Genomic DNA, 14,451 nt, shown 5'->3' with positions numbered 1-14,451 from the left:
TGGAGTAAGCCACCTGGGAAATGAACGCACCTCAAACCTGGGATTCGCCGTTCGCCATCCGGGGGGCTTTTGAGATTCCATGATTCAAAGAAGTCCGGCGGATTTTTTTCTTTTTTTTAAATCTCTATTTTTAATAAGTTGAGGATACTTTGTCTCCTTTCTCCTAAAGACCTGAGAGATGATCCAGTGCCCTCTGTCCACCCCAGGAGTACTAAAGGCCTCCCAGCTAACACTTCAGTGGCTTGTTAGAGTGGACACCCCATCTGCTGTTACGATGTCCCTAGGTTAACAAATTGTATGTGCAAGCAGTCATGTACAACTGGCCCGGGACTCTGTGAGTTAAAGAAAGTGTACTACGTGACGGACTGTGTTATACTTAGCACAAAACTTGCTCATTTGCTCAATCTGCAAATAAATGCTTCGTGCTTTCTACCTGGTGAGCTGGTGGCTTATTTGTTTATTTTAAAGTTGTATTTTTTGCATGCGCCGGGCTCCCATATGGGTGTTGGTTCTAATCCCGGCAGCTCCACTTCCCATCCAGCTATGACCTGTGAAAGCAGTGGAGGACAGCCCAAGGCCTTGGGACCCTGCACCCACGTGGGAGACCCAGAAGAGGCTCCTGGCTGCTGGCTTGAATTGGCATAGCATCGACCGTTGCGCTCACTTGGGGAGTGAAACCACTGAAGGAAGATCTTCCTCTCTGTCTCTCCTCCTCCCTGTATATCTGACTTTCTGTTTAATAAAATTAATCTTTAAAAAAAAAAAGATGTATTTGAAGGGTAAAAGGCCACAATCACCTGCAGATCTGGTTCCCCAGGCACATTAGCAGGGAGCTGGATCCCAAGCTGAGCCGCGGCAGGACGGTGCACGTTAAATGGCAGCTTACCGCGCTGTACCCAGGCCACCGAGCCACAGCACCAGCGCTTGAGAAGGACCCCGTTAAAACAAAATAAATGCAGAAGTTTAACACCAGTGGAAAAGTCTACAAAAATGCAGTTCATAGCTCCCTAATGGGTTCCAGTTTGGGTGACTGACTAAATTGTAAGCCCTTGGTTAAACCACATCTTAGTTACATGCTGCGTAGTAAACTAGATTATGGCTTGAATCTTCTGTGACTGAGATTCAGTAATTACTGCTAGAATGCCTCTGGACTCTCCAACCGATTTGTAGCGCTTGCTAAATAAACTGTTACGGCTTATAAAATAGCTTCCCTGATGAACAGATATATTTTTCATTTTGCTAAGAGGGGATTAAAGATATCAATGCTGAAATGTTGCTAATTTGTTTTTTATAAGAATATTTTTAAAAGTTTATGGGAAGGTGGGTATTTAGCTAACAGTAAACAGTTCTTGATTCACTCCAGCTTCCTGCTCATGTGGAAGGCCATGGTGACGGCCCCCATAGTTGGCTCCCAGGCTCCCTGCTTGGGCAGTGGATGAGATGGGAGAGCTCGCGCTCTCTGCCTTTCATGTTAGTGAATAAAAATGCAAAGGAAAAGTGTGTTGGTGTAAAACGTTTTTGAAGTCTGTGCACAGCATCTTCATACTATAGGTATTCTGTCAACTTGTTGAAAACCCCTTTATGTGTGGGTTTAAAATATAATATCTTGTTGGACAAGGTGTGGTGGTATAGCAAGCTAATGTTTAGCCTGTACTGCTGGCACCCACACAAGTAATGGTTCTAGTCCTGGCTGCCCTACTTGCTATCCGGCAGGATGCTAATGGCCGGGGAAAGCAGCAAAGGATGGCCCAAGGCCTGGCTTCCAGCTTCAGGTCAACCCTGCTGTGGCCTTTGAAGTCATTTGGGGCAGTGAACCAGGAGATGGAAGTTCTCTCTGTCTAACACTGCCTTTCAAAATCATGAATGGCTAAGTCCTTGGGCCTCTACACCCATGTGGGCAATTGGAAGCAGTGTCCGGCTCCTGGCTTTGGATTGGCCCAATTCTGGTGAGGCCACTTGGGGAGTGAAACAGGATGGAAGCTCTCTCTAGACCTCTTTCTTTAATCTTTAACTTTTTAAAGTAAAATAAATAAATAAATGAATATTTTTTTAAAGAACTAGCCTCTCCATCCGCACTTGTTTTTATGCCAGACAAATCGCTTTGAAAAAAAAATATTTTCTTTGCACCAAAACATCTCTTAAATTCATTTTCCATGAACTTTTCAGTTACCTTTATGTTTGAATAGAAGTGGGAGTTCTTCAGAAGAGAACATTACGCACGTTTCGTTATGGCATCCTTTTACGTGTAAGGTGACAATGCCAGGCTGCTAAATCTGTGTATGATTCAATAAAATACCTTTTACTGCCTGATACCATGGCAACCCAGTTTTTCCTTTATTTTCTTGGAAGTGGGCACGAAAAACACTTCCAACTATTTTCATTTTGTGACATGTCAGAAATTACTGTAAGTGCACATCTATTTGGTAGAACACAAAATTCACCTTTGTGAGTCTAAACAGCTTTGAGAAAAAGTCATAAAACGGTGCCAGTGTTTCAGCTCTCAATAACGAATTCCATTCCAGTGTTAAGATATTTTTGAGGATAATAAGATAAACACGTCAATCTTCAAGCCCAGATTAAAGGCATGCAATTGACAAAAAGGCAAACAAATTACTCAAAGCCAAGCTCGTCATGTTCCTCGGAAATGAACATATCTTCAGTGGTTTGCACTGAAGATGTCTCTGTTGGCGTGACACACACAAAGGCGCTTCCTTTTCCAACAGGGTCGTCTCTTTGCCCATTCGGCTGTAAACGCCTTCAGCATGAACCAATCTGCTGGGGAAAATCTTGGAAATCATTTTCGGGCACAGTAGCTCCCCAAGCCAAAGTGTAGTGGGCTGCTTCCACATTCACCTTCATGAGTTACTGATAGAATATCTGTCCACACTTGTTTTCTGTAGAGGCCTGTGCTCGGATTTTCTCACCGCTGCCTGTCGTTTCTGTTGTCTTTCTGGTCACTCCTGTTAGTCATTGATGAGTTCAGCACCTGGATCCTCCATGCGTCTTCCTCATCATTCCTGGCTCTTTCTCCTCCACACAGATGACTTCACGGCCAGTTTCTCAAAGCTTAGCTGCAGCTTCCTTTTGTCAACAATCACTCTAAGGTCCTACCTCAGGTGCTGTGAGCAGTGACCAACCACAGGCAAATGTCTGATTTCAAATTTCCTGTTTTCCACGGATCTCTCTCTGACCACTCCTGCAATCCTGACCTTCACTAACCATCTCCTCTTTCAGTCTTATTTCCCTTCTCGTCTGGGTTAGATTTCACAAGCCGACTCGACCACTTCTTGCCTCTGAACAGCCTGCCCCTGGCCTTCCGGTCTCCCGTGACACTTGCCTGGGATAGTCTGAACATCAGAACTGTGCAGACTCGGCTCAGTTCTAACTGATGACATTTCTCAGGTTAACATCCACAAGTTCCCTACTATGTTCTCCCAGTTATTCCCATTTCCCAAGATCACTCATTTAGAGCTTGTCTGTTGCAGCCCCACTGCCCTTTGCCTGCGTTCTGCAGGCAGTGAGAGCTGTTGCTGTTTTTCCTACTCCCACACGCACTAAACTCTGTGTCCAAGCTCCTATTCCCACCACCTTTCCTGACATCTCCGATGGACCTTTCTCGGTCTTGCATCCTTTCTAGTTAGAGTTAAATTGCTCTGTTCCCATTTCTAGCACAACACTGAATTGCTTCTGTTTTTCTAAATTCTCTCAACCCACTCCCACCAGAAATTGTTAAATAATATCTTCTTTCCCCTTTCAATCTGTTAGTGTTTTACATTTCATTTTATTTTTTTTAGTGTCTTACATTTTAAATGTCTCTTATTTATTTATTTATTTATTGAAAAGTCAGAGATACAGAGAGGAGGAGAGACAGAGAGGACGATCTTTCATCTGATGATTCACTCCCCAAGTGAGCACAACAGCCAGTGCTGCGCCGATCCGAAGCCAGGAGCCAGGAACTTCTTCCGGGTATCCCACACAGGTGCAGGGTCCCAAAACCTTGGGCTGTCCTCCACTGCTTTCCCAGGCCACAAGCAGGGAGCTGGATGGGAAGTGGAGCTGCTGGGATTAGAACCGGCGCCCATATGGGATCCCGGTGCGTTCAAGGTGAGGACTTTAACCGCTAAGCCACGCCACTGGGCCCAATGACTCTTATTTTTCATTAGTCTGATGATCTTTGTCATTTAATTGGAATATTCTATGTAAAATACCGTACTTGCTAATATAGTTGCTAATTCAATTCCTATTTTGGGTTTTCTGATTTATGATTATTAATGTAATGCGTACTTGACCCTCCCAGAGCCTCAACCAGTCAGATCGAAAAGGTCTGAAAACAATTTGCGAAGTTCCTGGGCATGTATTGATATTTGTTCTTGTCACTATCCCACAACAAATATTTACACAGCACTTAAACTGCGCTAGTAAATTGTATTACAAGGAACCTAGAGAGGGTGGTAAAGGAGCACAGAGGTGCGTTACAACATGTATACAAGGACCTGGGGCATCCGCAGAGCTCGCTGTTCTTGCGGTTGGAGTTCTGAAACTTACCCCCCATGGATACAGAGCAACGGTACATATTAATATAATTAAGTCCCACCATCCTGCTGCTGCCCGTATGGTCTCCTTTGCCTGCTTTTATTTGGATTAATCAAGTATCATATTTTATCTTCCATTCCTTTTTTTGAAAGTGATTTTTATTTAAAAGGTAGATTTACAGAGAGAAGGAGAGGCAGAGAAAGGAATCTTCCATTTGTTGGTGTTCAGTCCACAGATGGCCACAAGGACTGGAGCTGGGCCAGACTGAAGCCAGGGTCCAGGAGTCTCTTCAGGGTCTCCCATGTGGATAGAGGGCTCAAGGACTTGTGCCATGTTTCCCTGCTTTCCGAAGCATTAAAGTGCAGCAGCTGGGGACCCGACGCGATGGCGTAGTGGTTAAAGTCCTCGCCTTGCATGCGTCGAGATCCCATATGGGCGCTGGTTCTAATCCTGGTGGCCTCATTTCCCATCCAGCTCCTTGCTTGTGTCCCAAAACCTTGGGATCCTGCACCCAGGTGGGAGACCTGGAAGAGCTCCTGGCTCCTGGCTTCGGATTGGCTCAGCTCCAGCTGTTGCGCTCACTTGGGGAGTGACCATCGGACGGAAAATCTTCCTCTCTGTCTCTCCTCTCTATATATCTGCCTTTCCAATAAAAATAAATAAATCTCAAAGTCAAACTGGCATGCATATGAGATGCCAGCATTGTGGTGAAGGCTTAACCTACGACACCTGTCACCCCACCCTCCTTCAGTTTTACTGGAATGTATGTGTGTGTGTGTTTTTAAGATTTATGTTGGGGCCAGGCATAACAGCCTAGTGGCTAAATCCTTGCCTTGCACAGAGGCGCTAGTTCATATCCTGGCTGCTCCACTTCCATTCAATTCCCTGCTTGTGGTCTGGGAAAAGCAGTCGAGGACGGCCCAAAGCCCTGGGACCCTGCACCCGTGTGGGAGACCCGGAAGAGGCTCCTGGCTTTGGATTGGCTCAGCTCTGGCTGTTGCTGCCACCTGGGGAGTGAGCCAGCAGACAGAAGATCTTCTTTCTGTATCTCCTTCTTTCTTTATGTCATTCTCTCTGTATATTTGCCTTTTTAATAAAGATAAATAAGTCTTTTACAAACAGATTTACTTATATTTGGAAGGCAGAGAGAGAGAGAGAGAATTTTTCCACCTGCTGATTCACTCCCCAAATTACTGGACTGGCCAGAGATGACCTGATCTGAAGCCAGGCGCCAGGAGCTTTATCCAGGAATCCCAAATGGGTGCAGGGGACAAGGACTTGGGGTATCCTCTGCCTCCTTTCTTGGCCATAAGCAGAGAGCAGGACAGGAAGTGGAGCAGTCAGGACATGAACCAGCACCCATATGAGATGTTGGTACTAGCAGGCTGAGGGTTAGTCTGATTTTTACACAGTTAATTAGGATGATAAGGGTCAAGGGCTACAGGAAGAAGGGTGAGACCATTATTTTCACATTTTCTGTTTTTCCTTCCTGTGTATGGGGGAAGACGGGGGGGCGGGGCTAAGAGGAGAAGCCACACCCAGCCTCTTAAACACCTCTGTATCCTGGGATGGAATGCAGCCACCTGACACCACCCCAGGGTCCCCGATGTGGGGCATGCAGGGGTCCTGCTCAAGTGGCTTTGATAGTTCAACAGTTCTAAATTATTGCCAATCTCGCCACTCCAAGCATGATGAAATTTCTCCAGAATCCATAGGTTGATACAGTCAACTTCAGTCTCCGTTTGCCCAGATATTCACTGCCCACACTTGGCTGGGGTAGTTGATTGATTGGTTCTGTCCTTCGTCCTCTATTATAGAAGTACCAGGTGTCCTCTGCAGACTCCAACGTACTGCCATATCCTCCATGTGCGCCTGGATATGCTCTCTATTGCTTCATCTAAGCCACTGAGGAGGCCCAGCTTTGACACATGCACTCCACGGTCAGACCATGGAACCTGCAATTTTCTCCATGGTTGGAATTCTGAGTCCAGCAGTTCAGTTGGAGGGGATTCCCAAAGAAACTTCATCTGAGGTGAACCCAGACCTGGTTCTTGTGTGTGTTTGCCAATACTGGGTCTGGCACAGTCCTTTGCCCCGGTCAGCTTATGCACATGTTGGTGGTTGCAATTGCTGGGTCAGTTCCGTCTCCAGACCTGTCTTCTACACAAACCAATGGGTGTTGCAGCCCAGCTTGATCCTGCCCACCGCACACTCAGCCCTCACGCAAACCAGTAGTGCTGCAGCCTAGTTTGAGCGACCTGCAATAACCCCCGCCAGGCCAGCCCCCTGCCCTGGATCCCACACTTGCCAGTATGTACACCAGACTGGTCCAGCCTGTCCCACATCCCATTCAACTCTCATACATGTCAATGGGCATTGAAGCCGAGTTCAACCCAACCAGCCCCACTATCCAGCCCACACATTTGCCAGCGGGTGCCATTCTCTGACTAGCCATGCCTGCCCAAGCCCTGTTTCTCTTGCTCTCCTGTCAGAGTGGCAACCCAAGTAGGAGGTGCCCACTGTTTTCCTACTAGACCCGCTCTCTCTCCTGTGTCATGCACTCTCCAGGTGGTTCTGCAGTTTAACTTGATAGTTTCTGCCCCCTGTGCCAGCATCTCCCAGCTGATGCTGTGGCAAAGTGCAACCAAGCAATACCCACCTATGCATGAACCAGTAGGAACAGTCCACCTAGCCTGGCTTTCTCCTGATCCAGCTCACATGAGGCCAACAGCGGTTGTAGCCCTGCCCGGCCTGGTCTGCTCCCATCCCAACTCATGCTCAGCAGTGGAAGTGGTGGTCCAGCAGGGGAGCCCCCATGTATCCTCTCTACCAGGTCGCCCCTCTGGGTTTCCCGTGTGCTGCTTGGGTGCTGAGACCCAGTCTGGCATGGCCTACCTCACCTCAGCATTTTCCAGTGGGTGCTGTGACCTGACTGGGCAAGGCCCACCTCTAATTGCAGCTCTCACTGGTGGGGATTATAGCCTAGCCTTCTGGCCCCTAGTCCTGGCCCTCATGTGAACTGGCTTGTGTTGTGGCCCAATATGGCCTGACATACACTCTGGGTCAGCGTGGTTCGCCCCCGACCTGTGCCAAATGTATGCTGGTGAGTACCACTACCCAGCCTGGTCTGGGCTCTCCTTATCCGCGAATCTTGTGCTCACCTGCAGGGACTGTGTCCAGACAAAGAAGTTCCCCAAGCTCCTCCATCAGAACCTCTTCCAGTGCCAGATCTCATGTCCATCAGTGGGTCCATGGGTCAGCCCTACTTAGTTCACCTTTAGCAAGAACAATGGCCTTTCCTGACCCATTCCAGCTTTTACAGTTGGGAATTACAGCTCAGCCAAGCCTGGTTCACACTCAGACACAGCTCACACATGGTTCAGCAGGGACAGAGATCTAGCCCAGCCTGTCCTACACCTACCCTGGTTCTAACGAGCACCAGTGGTTGCCGGAATGTAGTCCAGTCTAGCACATCCCAGACCCTGTAAACACTTCTGCGAAGGAATACTGTAGCCACGTCCAGAGCAGAGAGTAGCCCCCACTCTGGCCCTTGCACCCACCAGTGGGAACTACTACCCAGTCAGGGGTCCCCTTTGCTCTCCAACTAGGCCTGTTTCCAACCATAGATCTCGCACATGCCAGTGGTTATTCTGACCCAGCCTGGCATAGTCCCTCACTTGTCTTGACCTTTGCCTTTGGATGTTGCAGCCTGGCCTGGTCCAGCCAGCATCCAGTCCCAACTCTCACTGGAAGGTGCTGGTACCTAGCTCTGCTCAGTCTGTTCCCACCCCTGGCTCATGTAAACTGGTAGATGGGACAGCCTAGCTTGGCATGATCTGCAATCTAGCCTGTCTCTGCACTTTACAGTGAGTTAAATTTTGCTTGGCCTTGCCTAGTTCACCCCCTTCCAAAACCAACCCACATAACTGCCAACAGTGGAAGCTGCTTTTCCCAGCTTGCCCGATACCCAGGCCTGGACCACACGCTCACCAGAGGAAGCTATGACCCACTAGGGGAATTTCCCAAGTTCCCCCACTCAGTCCACTTCCAGACCCAGACCTCATGTATGCCAGCCGGTGCTAGGCTCTTGCCCATTATGGCCTGCCCCTCCATCTTGGCTTGGTGAATGCTACGGCCCGACCCACTCCATACCCTGTTTTAGGATGCACATGCAGGTGCTGCAGCCTGGACCTGCACAAACTATTCTTGGTCCCTGTGTCTGAATGTTGGTAGGTACCATGGTCACATCTCGCTTAGCCCATCACCATCCCAACTCTTGAGTTAACCACTGGGAATTGTATTTCTATAGGGTTTGGCCCACATATTCCCCAATAGACTCTATCCATGGACCTGGTTCTCTTGCGTGCTGGTTATATCATGGCCCTGTCTAATGTGACCCATCCCCTGTTCTGACATTCAGGGGCCCTGCTGGATAGTCCCCAGCCCTAGCTTTTACATGGAATAACGTGTGGTGGTCAGCAATGCTCCAAGCTAACAAGCCCAACTCAGGACTCCCAAGTGGGCTGGTGCATCAGTCTGACCCATGCAGATCTTTTCGTCTCACTCCTTCAAGCCACCAGGTCTCAGTCCCCTCATTTACCTGCACGTACAGTGGTCCTGTCATTGGAAGTCCTTCAGGATTCATTCCTCACCTACATGTACAGTGGCCTTATCCATGGGTGTCCCTAGCAGTGATTCCACACCTGCAAGACCCCAGAGCTCACCGCTGGGCAGCCAGCAAGCAAAGCCCATTGCCATTGGTGCTCTGATAGCCTGGTAGCCCAGGATTTGCCCACTGCTTGGCAATGGTGGCTGGGACTAGGGGCCAAACACTAGGCCTGCCCTGGCCCAGGTATCCCCAGTACCTGTCATGCTGAGAGAATTCTGTTCATCCAAGCCCCAAGGTCAAACTCACCCGGGTCCCTCCCACCAAGATGGTGGTGGTGAGTGGAGCCAGGGACCCAAACTGCCAGAGATCTCTTCACAGTGTAAATACTGTGGAGGGAGAATTCTCTTGGGCCTAGGAGCCCAGGGTTCGCCTGCTGTTTGGCAGTGGTGGCTGGGGCTAGAGCCCCAAGCATTGAGCCCAACCTGGCCCAGGTCCTCCCGGCAGCTGCCATGTTGCTGGGAGGTCTGTACACTCAAGCCCCGAGGTTAAACTCACCTGGGTGTTCTACCTGTGATGCAGCAGATGGTGCAAACACTTGGGACCCTATCACTCACGTGAGATGCTGTGATGGAATTCAATGTTCCTGGATCAGGCTGACCTAGCCCCAGCCTTTGCAGTCATTTAAGAAGTGAACCAGAGAACAGACGCTTTTCCTCTCCGTAATGAATTAATCTATACACATATCACTCGCCTCCCTTCCACAAAACCTTTTGAGAACTTCCCTGCTGCGTGTAGAGTACGATGCAAACTCTAAGGCTCTGCATGATGTGGTCCCCTGTCACTTTCTCACACACAGTACACTTCTCATCGTGTCGACCTCAAACCCTCTGTCACTGTTTTCAGTGTTAGTGCTTGTTATTCCTTGTCTAGAATGCTTTCCTCTTATCCTTCTAGCATTAACACAAATGATTCCCTTTTCAGAGTTTCTCCTCCATCACAATCACTTCCCATCGCATCGTTTCATTTTACTTTCCTAACTGTATCAGCATCTAAAGTCCTTGAATCGTTAAGTTCTTTGGCGCGTTTCTCGTCCTGTCTTGTTCACTGCTGTATCCCAGAGATCTTGAATAGTTTTCTGTGTTTGCTGGATGTCTGGCCATTTGGATCAACGCCTAGTGGCTGTGTTGTACAATTCCTCCTTGTACATACGGTTGGGATGGTGTTAAGGAACAGGGAAGGGTCCACTGTCTGGTGCGAGCACGAGTGTCTGCAAGCCACTGAGCAGGGGACAGCAAAGTGTTGTGGTGGGAAATGAGTGGGGGTAGAGCCACATGTTCAAAACTGAACGGAAGTGCACAAAGATGTGTTCTTCTCCATACGAACATCTTCATCCATGTGGCCGCGCTGCAAGTCACACTGTCTGTTTGCAGAGACACATTGGGGTCCAATGCCCCTCCTGTGGTGCAGGGGGTTGCGCAGCTGCCTGGGACGCTGAGTCAGAGCCCTGGCTTGAGCTCATCCTGCTCTGTGGACGCACCTGGGAAGCGGCAGCTATGTGGGCCCAGCCAGCCATGTGGGCAATCTGGATGGGGTTTCTGGCTCTTGGCTTCACCTTGCCCAGTCTGCCTGCTGCAACCATTTGGTGGTGTTAACCAACGGACACATGACCTCTCTCTCTCTGATGATTTACCTTCCAAACAAACAAATCTTATTGTCATTAAAAAGAAACACAGCCTGGATGTCAAGTGAGAATGCATGCTCTGAAGGACCTGCCTGCAGTTTCACTTGCGCCTGCAGAGGAACAGGACCAGCCAAGTGTCCGGGATGCTGTGCCGAAGGGGCGTAAGAATTGTGAACAAGTCTGGCTTTAGTAACTGACCTCCACAATTAAAGTCTAAAAATATTTGAGAAGACAGAAAAATGTCTTGGGATTACAGTGATATTTGGCCTCATGAATATTGGTGGAAAGAATGTGAAACTATTTCCTAGCAAGTGAATGAAAAGGGAATTGGGTCTGAAGTGGCACTTTCCTCGGTCCTTCCTGTTTTAACTTTTTATTTCTATCTGGACTATATTTGTGAAGAGCCCCTTATAATTAGTTTATTTTTAATTATACCACACAGCCACAATGATCTATATAAGTTGCATTTTAAATAAATTTAATAAGTGTACTAATCAAGAAAAATGAAAGATGAGCGCTCCCTTCTGATGGCCCCATTACTGCAACTTTTCTGGCCACGTTAGACATTGGCCAGCCGTGCTGTTAAAGGACACCGCTGGCGGTCCTGAGCCCCACTCAGCCCCAAAGGCGCCCACGGGGTCTAAGCGGCTCCCTGGCCGCACCGACGGCCAGCGCGGAGAGGAACCACAGAGACAAGCACTCAGGGCAGGACTTGGCGTGTTTTTCCATTAGACTTTCTATTTTCTTCCAAAATACGCTATTTTGTCAGTGTTGTCTTCATAAGGCAAACTTCCAAAGACCTAGAGTCTGTAAACCCCAAGGAACTCACCTTGAACAAAAATTCACCAGGAACATGTCTACAAAAGGCTACAAGCCATGAGGTCACCAACAGCGCTGTGTTTCGATGAGCCAACAGGAAATCTCAACACACAGGACAGTGGTAAGGGTGCCTTTTAGTGAATGCATACACGAACTTGCTGATGTGCGTGTGGGTGGGGGGGGTTCTTCCTATGGATCAGTTTGCAAAAGGGTAAGGAAGCCATTGGCATAAAGTGCTAAGGTCACTACTTTTATTCCATAGGAAGAAAAACTGTATCAAAATCCACACTGGCCGTGTACAAAATTAAAAGTTTGGATACTTAATCCAAAGTCCAACCTGAGTATCATCTTTTAGGCTGACTTCTTCGTTGAGAAACATACTAAAGTGTATATTATTCCGGAAGTAAATCATCTCCTAGCTCTTCGTCTGCAAAATCATCCTCATCCACTCTCTTTTTGGCTGCAGTCTTTGGTCTCTCTACTTGCGGGCCGAGCGGATCCACGTAGGAAGCATCTAGGTTTCAAAACAGACAGTTAGAGGAAGGCGGAAGAGTAAAGCACATGCGAAGCCAATCAGTCTCACAGCGGACAGAAACGCTGTCCCCAGGTCGTTTACGATCTGCCTTTCGGCATCACGTTGTTCGGTCATTCGCCATCTCGCCAGGAGCCTGCCGCCCTGCTATGCCTATGGGAACTGGGCGGGGGAGAACCAGCACTTGCCTATTTCTTTGTTACTGCTACTTTCATAAGGCTCATTTGTCCCAGGTAAAGCTCTGAGTCTGGCACTGAGTCGTTCATTCTTACTACTGGCACTACAGTTCTGGCCACTATCTGGAAACACAAAAATAAAAATGCATTTGTTTAACACGTTGAGCAAACAGTGACACTACATGACGCATCGCACAGCACACTCATTTGCCAAGAAATAGGCAGGCTGCTTCCCTCTGGAAGCCAGTTCCTTATGGACATAATCTGTTTCTTTAGATTTCAAAGAAATCCCTTGCGGAAAGTATAAAGCATTATTTACAAGTAATCTTAAAATGAAGTCTTTCAGATAACATGCTTAGTTCCAGCTCCCAGTTTTATAGTAGAATCTGTGAGACCTCCCCAACTGGGATAACCTAGCATTTAAAGAAAGAACAATCCAGAAGTCACAAGAGCGGAGCAAGGAAGCATCACCAACCTCTTACCGAGGATGGTGAGCGCCCCCAAAAGCACATCAGAGGAGAAACAGCAGACTAGGCCGGGCACACGACCTGCACCATATGCTTACTTCCCCCGAGCATTTGGAGAATGTTCACAGAGCAGGGGTTAGATCTCCCCTGCAGAAAGCTAGACTGTGGTTCAATACAGACACGGGAATTCCTGAGAGAAATCACGGCTCCCAAGCATGTCAGGGTTGCCTTCGGACAGAGCCTGCGTCACTGAGGACCTTCAGTAGCATTGTAGATGAAAGAAGAGACTTCACAAACGCTATGGAGCTTTCTAGCGCCGGCCTCGGGCCCCGCAGCCGCCGCGATGCTGATGCCCAAGAACCTGATCAGCATCTACGAACTCCTACTTACGGAAGGAGTGGTCAACAAGGACGTCCACACGCCCAAGCAAACGGGGCTGGCGGACAAGAACACGCGCAACCTGCATGTCATGAAGGCCTCAAGTCCCGAGGCTACGGCAGGGAGCAGTTGGCCTGGAGACACTGCTACTGGTGCCTCACCAACGAGGGCATCCAGTGCCTCTGCGATTACCTGCACCTGCCGCCCCAGATCCTGCCCGCCGCCCTGCGCTGCAGCCAGCAGACACCCGTGGGCCTCCGCCATAAGGCCTGGAGGGGAGCGACCTGCAGGGCTCACACAGGAGAAGCCGGCAGACACAGAGTGCTGTGTGCCCTGGTGCTGGCGAGAAAGCCGAGGCTGCGGCTGGCTCAGCAACCGAATTCCAGTTTAGAGGTGGATTTGGTTGTGGACATGGGAAGTTTACCTAAGTACAGCTGGAGGAGGAGATTATTTTGTGTTAAATAAGTGTATAGCCACAAACAAACAAACAAATGCTATGGAAGGACAAACACAATGAAAAGAAAACATGCCTGGTGTAAAAACATTTCTGAAATTGATGCATCATAACACACATTTTCCTTGAGCTTTGTGAAGACTGGTGCTTTCTTAGAAACACTTTTGTTTTTATTCACTTGAAGGACAGAGTTCAGATAGACGAGGAAAGACAGAGAAAATCGCCTTCCATCTGCTGATCTGCTCCCCACAGATGGCTGCGGCAGCTGGGGCCAGCCGGGCGTGAGCCAGGAGCCAGGAGCTTCTTCTGGGTCTCTCACAAGGGGGCAAGGCTCCAGCACCTCTGTGACCTGCTGCTACCTTCCAGGCTCATCAGCAGGGAGCTGTATCAGAAGCAGAGCAGATGGGACTTCAACTGATGCCCATATATTATGATGGAGGCAGAACCTCTGTCACGATGCTGGCCAAAGCCCTCGCCCTCCTGTGTGTGTGTGTGTGTGTGTGTGTGTGTGTGTGTGTTTCTGCAGGAACCACTCTCATAGCCAGAGCTGTTACTTACTCCTTTGAAAATTCACATAATAAATAGCACTTTAGAAGTTACGTAACTTTAATTCTCAATGACAGTTCACCTGAGGTACACTGATCTGAGTATACACACTTGTCTTGTATTTTTCTGATAATTTATCTTAGAATAAATTAAAAAAAAAACCCAACAAGATGGTGTTTAAAAATCCCCGTATTTTGGGGCCACTGTTGTGGCCCAGTAGGATTAAGCCTCCACCTGTGATGCCAGTATCCCATAT

General features: G+C 48.5%; 1 protein-coding gene and 1 pseudogene across 1 annotated transcript in view; one reads left to right on the top strand and one right to left on the bottom strand.

The window, feature by feature from the left end:
- Positions 1-11,918: 11,918 nt before the first annotated feature.
- The window catches only part of IFT88 (intraflagellar transport 88), a 110,258-nt gene continuing 107,725 nt past the window's right edge, over positions 11,919-14,451 (bottom strand). The window contains exons 25-26 of the mRNA XM_040988357.1: positions 12,363-12,473; positions 11,919-12,156 (exon numbers count right to left, since the gene is read on the bottom strand). Of these exons, the coding sequence (XP_040844291.1) occupies positions 12,035-12,156; positions 12,363-12,473 (233 nt within the window). The 3' untranslated portion in view covers positions 11,919-12,034. The remainder of the gene's footprint in view (positions 12,157-12,362; positions 12,474-14,451) is intronic.
- On the top strand, positions 13,161-13,623 carry LOC121161728 (annotated as a pseudogene).

The sequence above is a fragment of the Ochotona curzoniae genome, unplaced genomic scaffold (genome assembly GCF_017591425.1).
Source record: "Ochotona curzoniae isolate NIBS_2020 unplaced genomic scaffold, NIBS_Ocur_1.0 contig_4838, whole genome shotgun sequence".
Taxonomy (NCBI): Eukaryota; Metazoa; Chordata; class Mammalia; order Lagomorpha; family Ochotonidae; genus Ochotona; species Ochotona curzoniae.
Note: the sequence above shows the minus strand (reverse complement) of the source record. Positions and strands in the feature narration are given on the sequence as shown.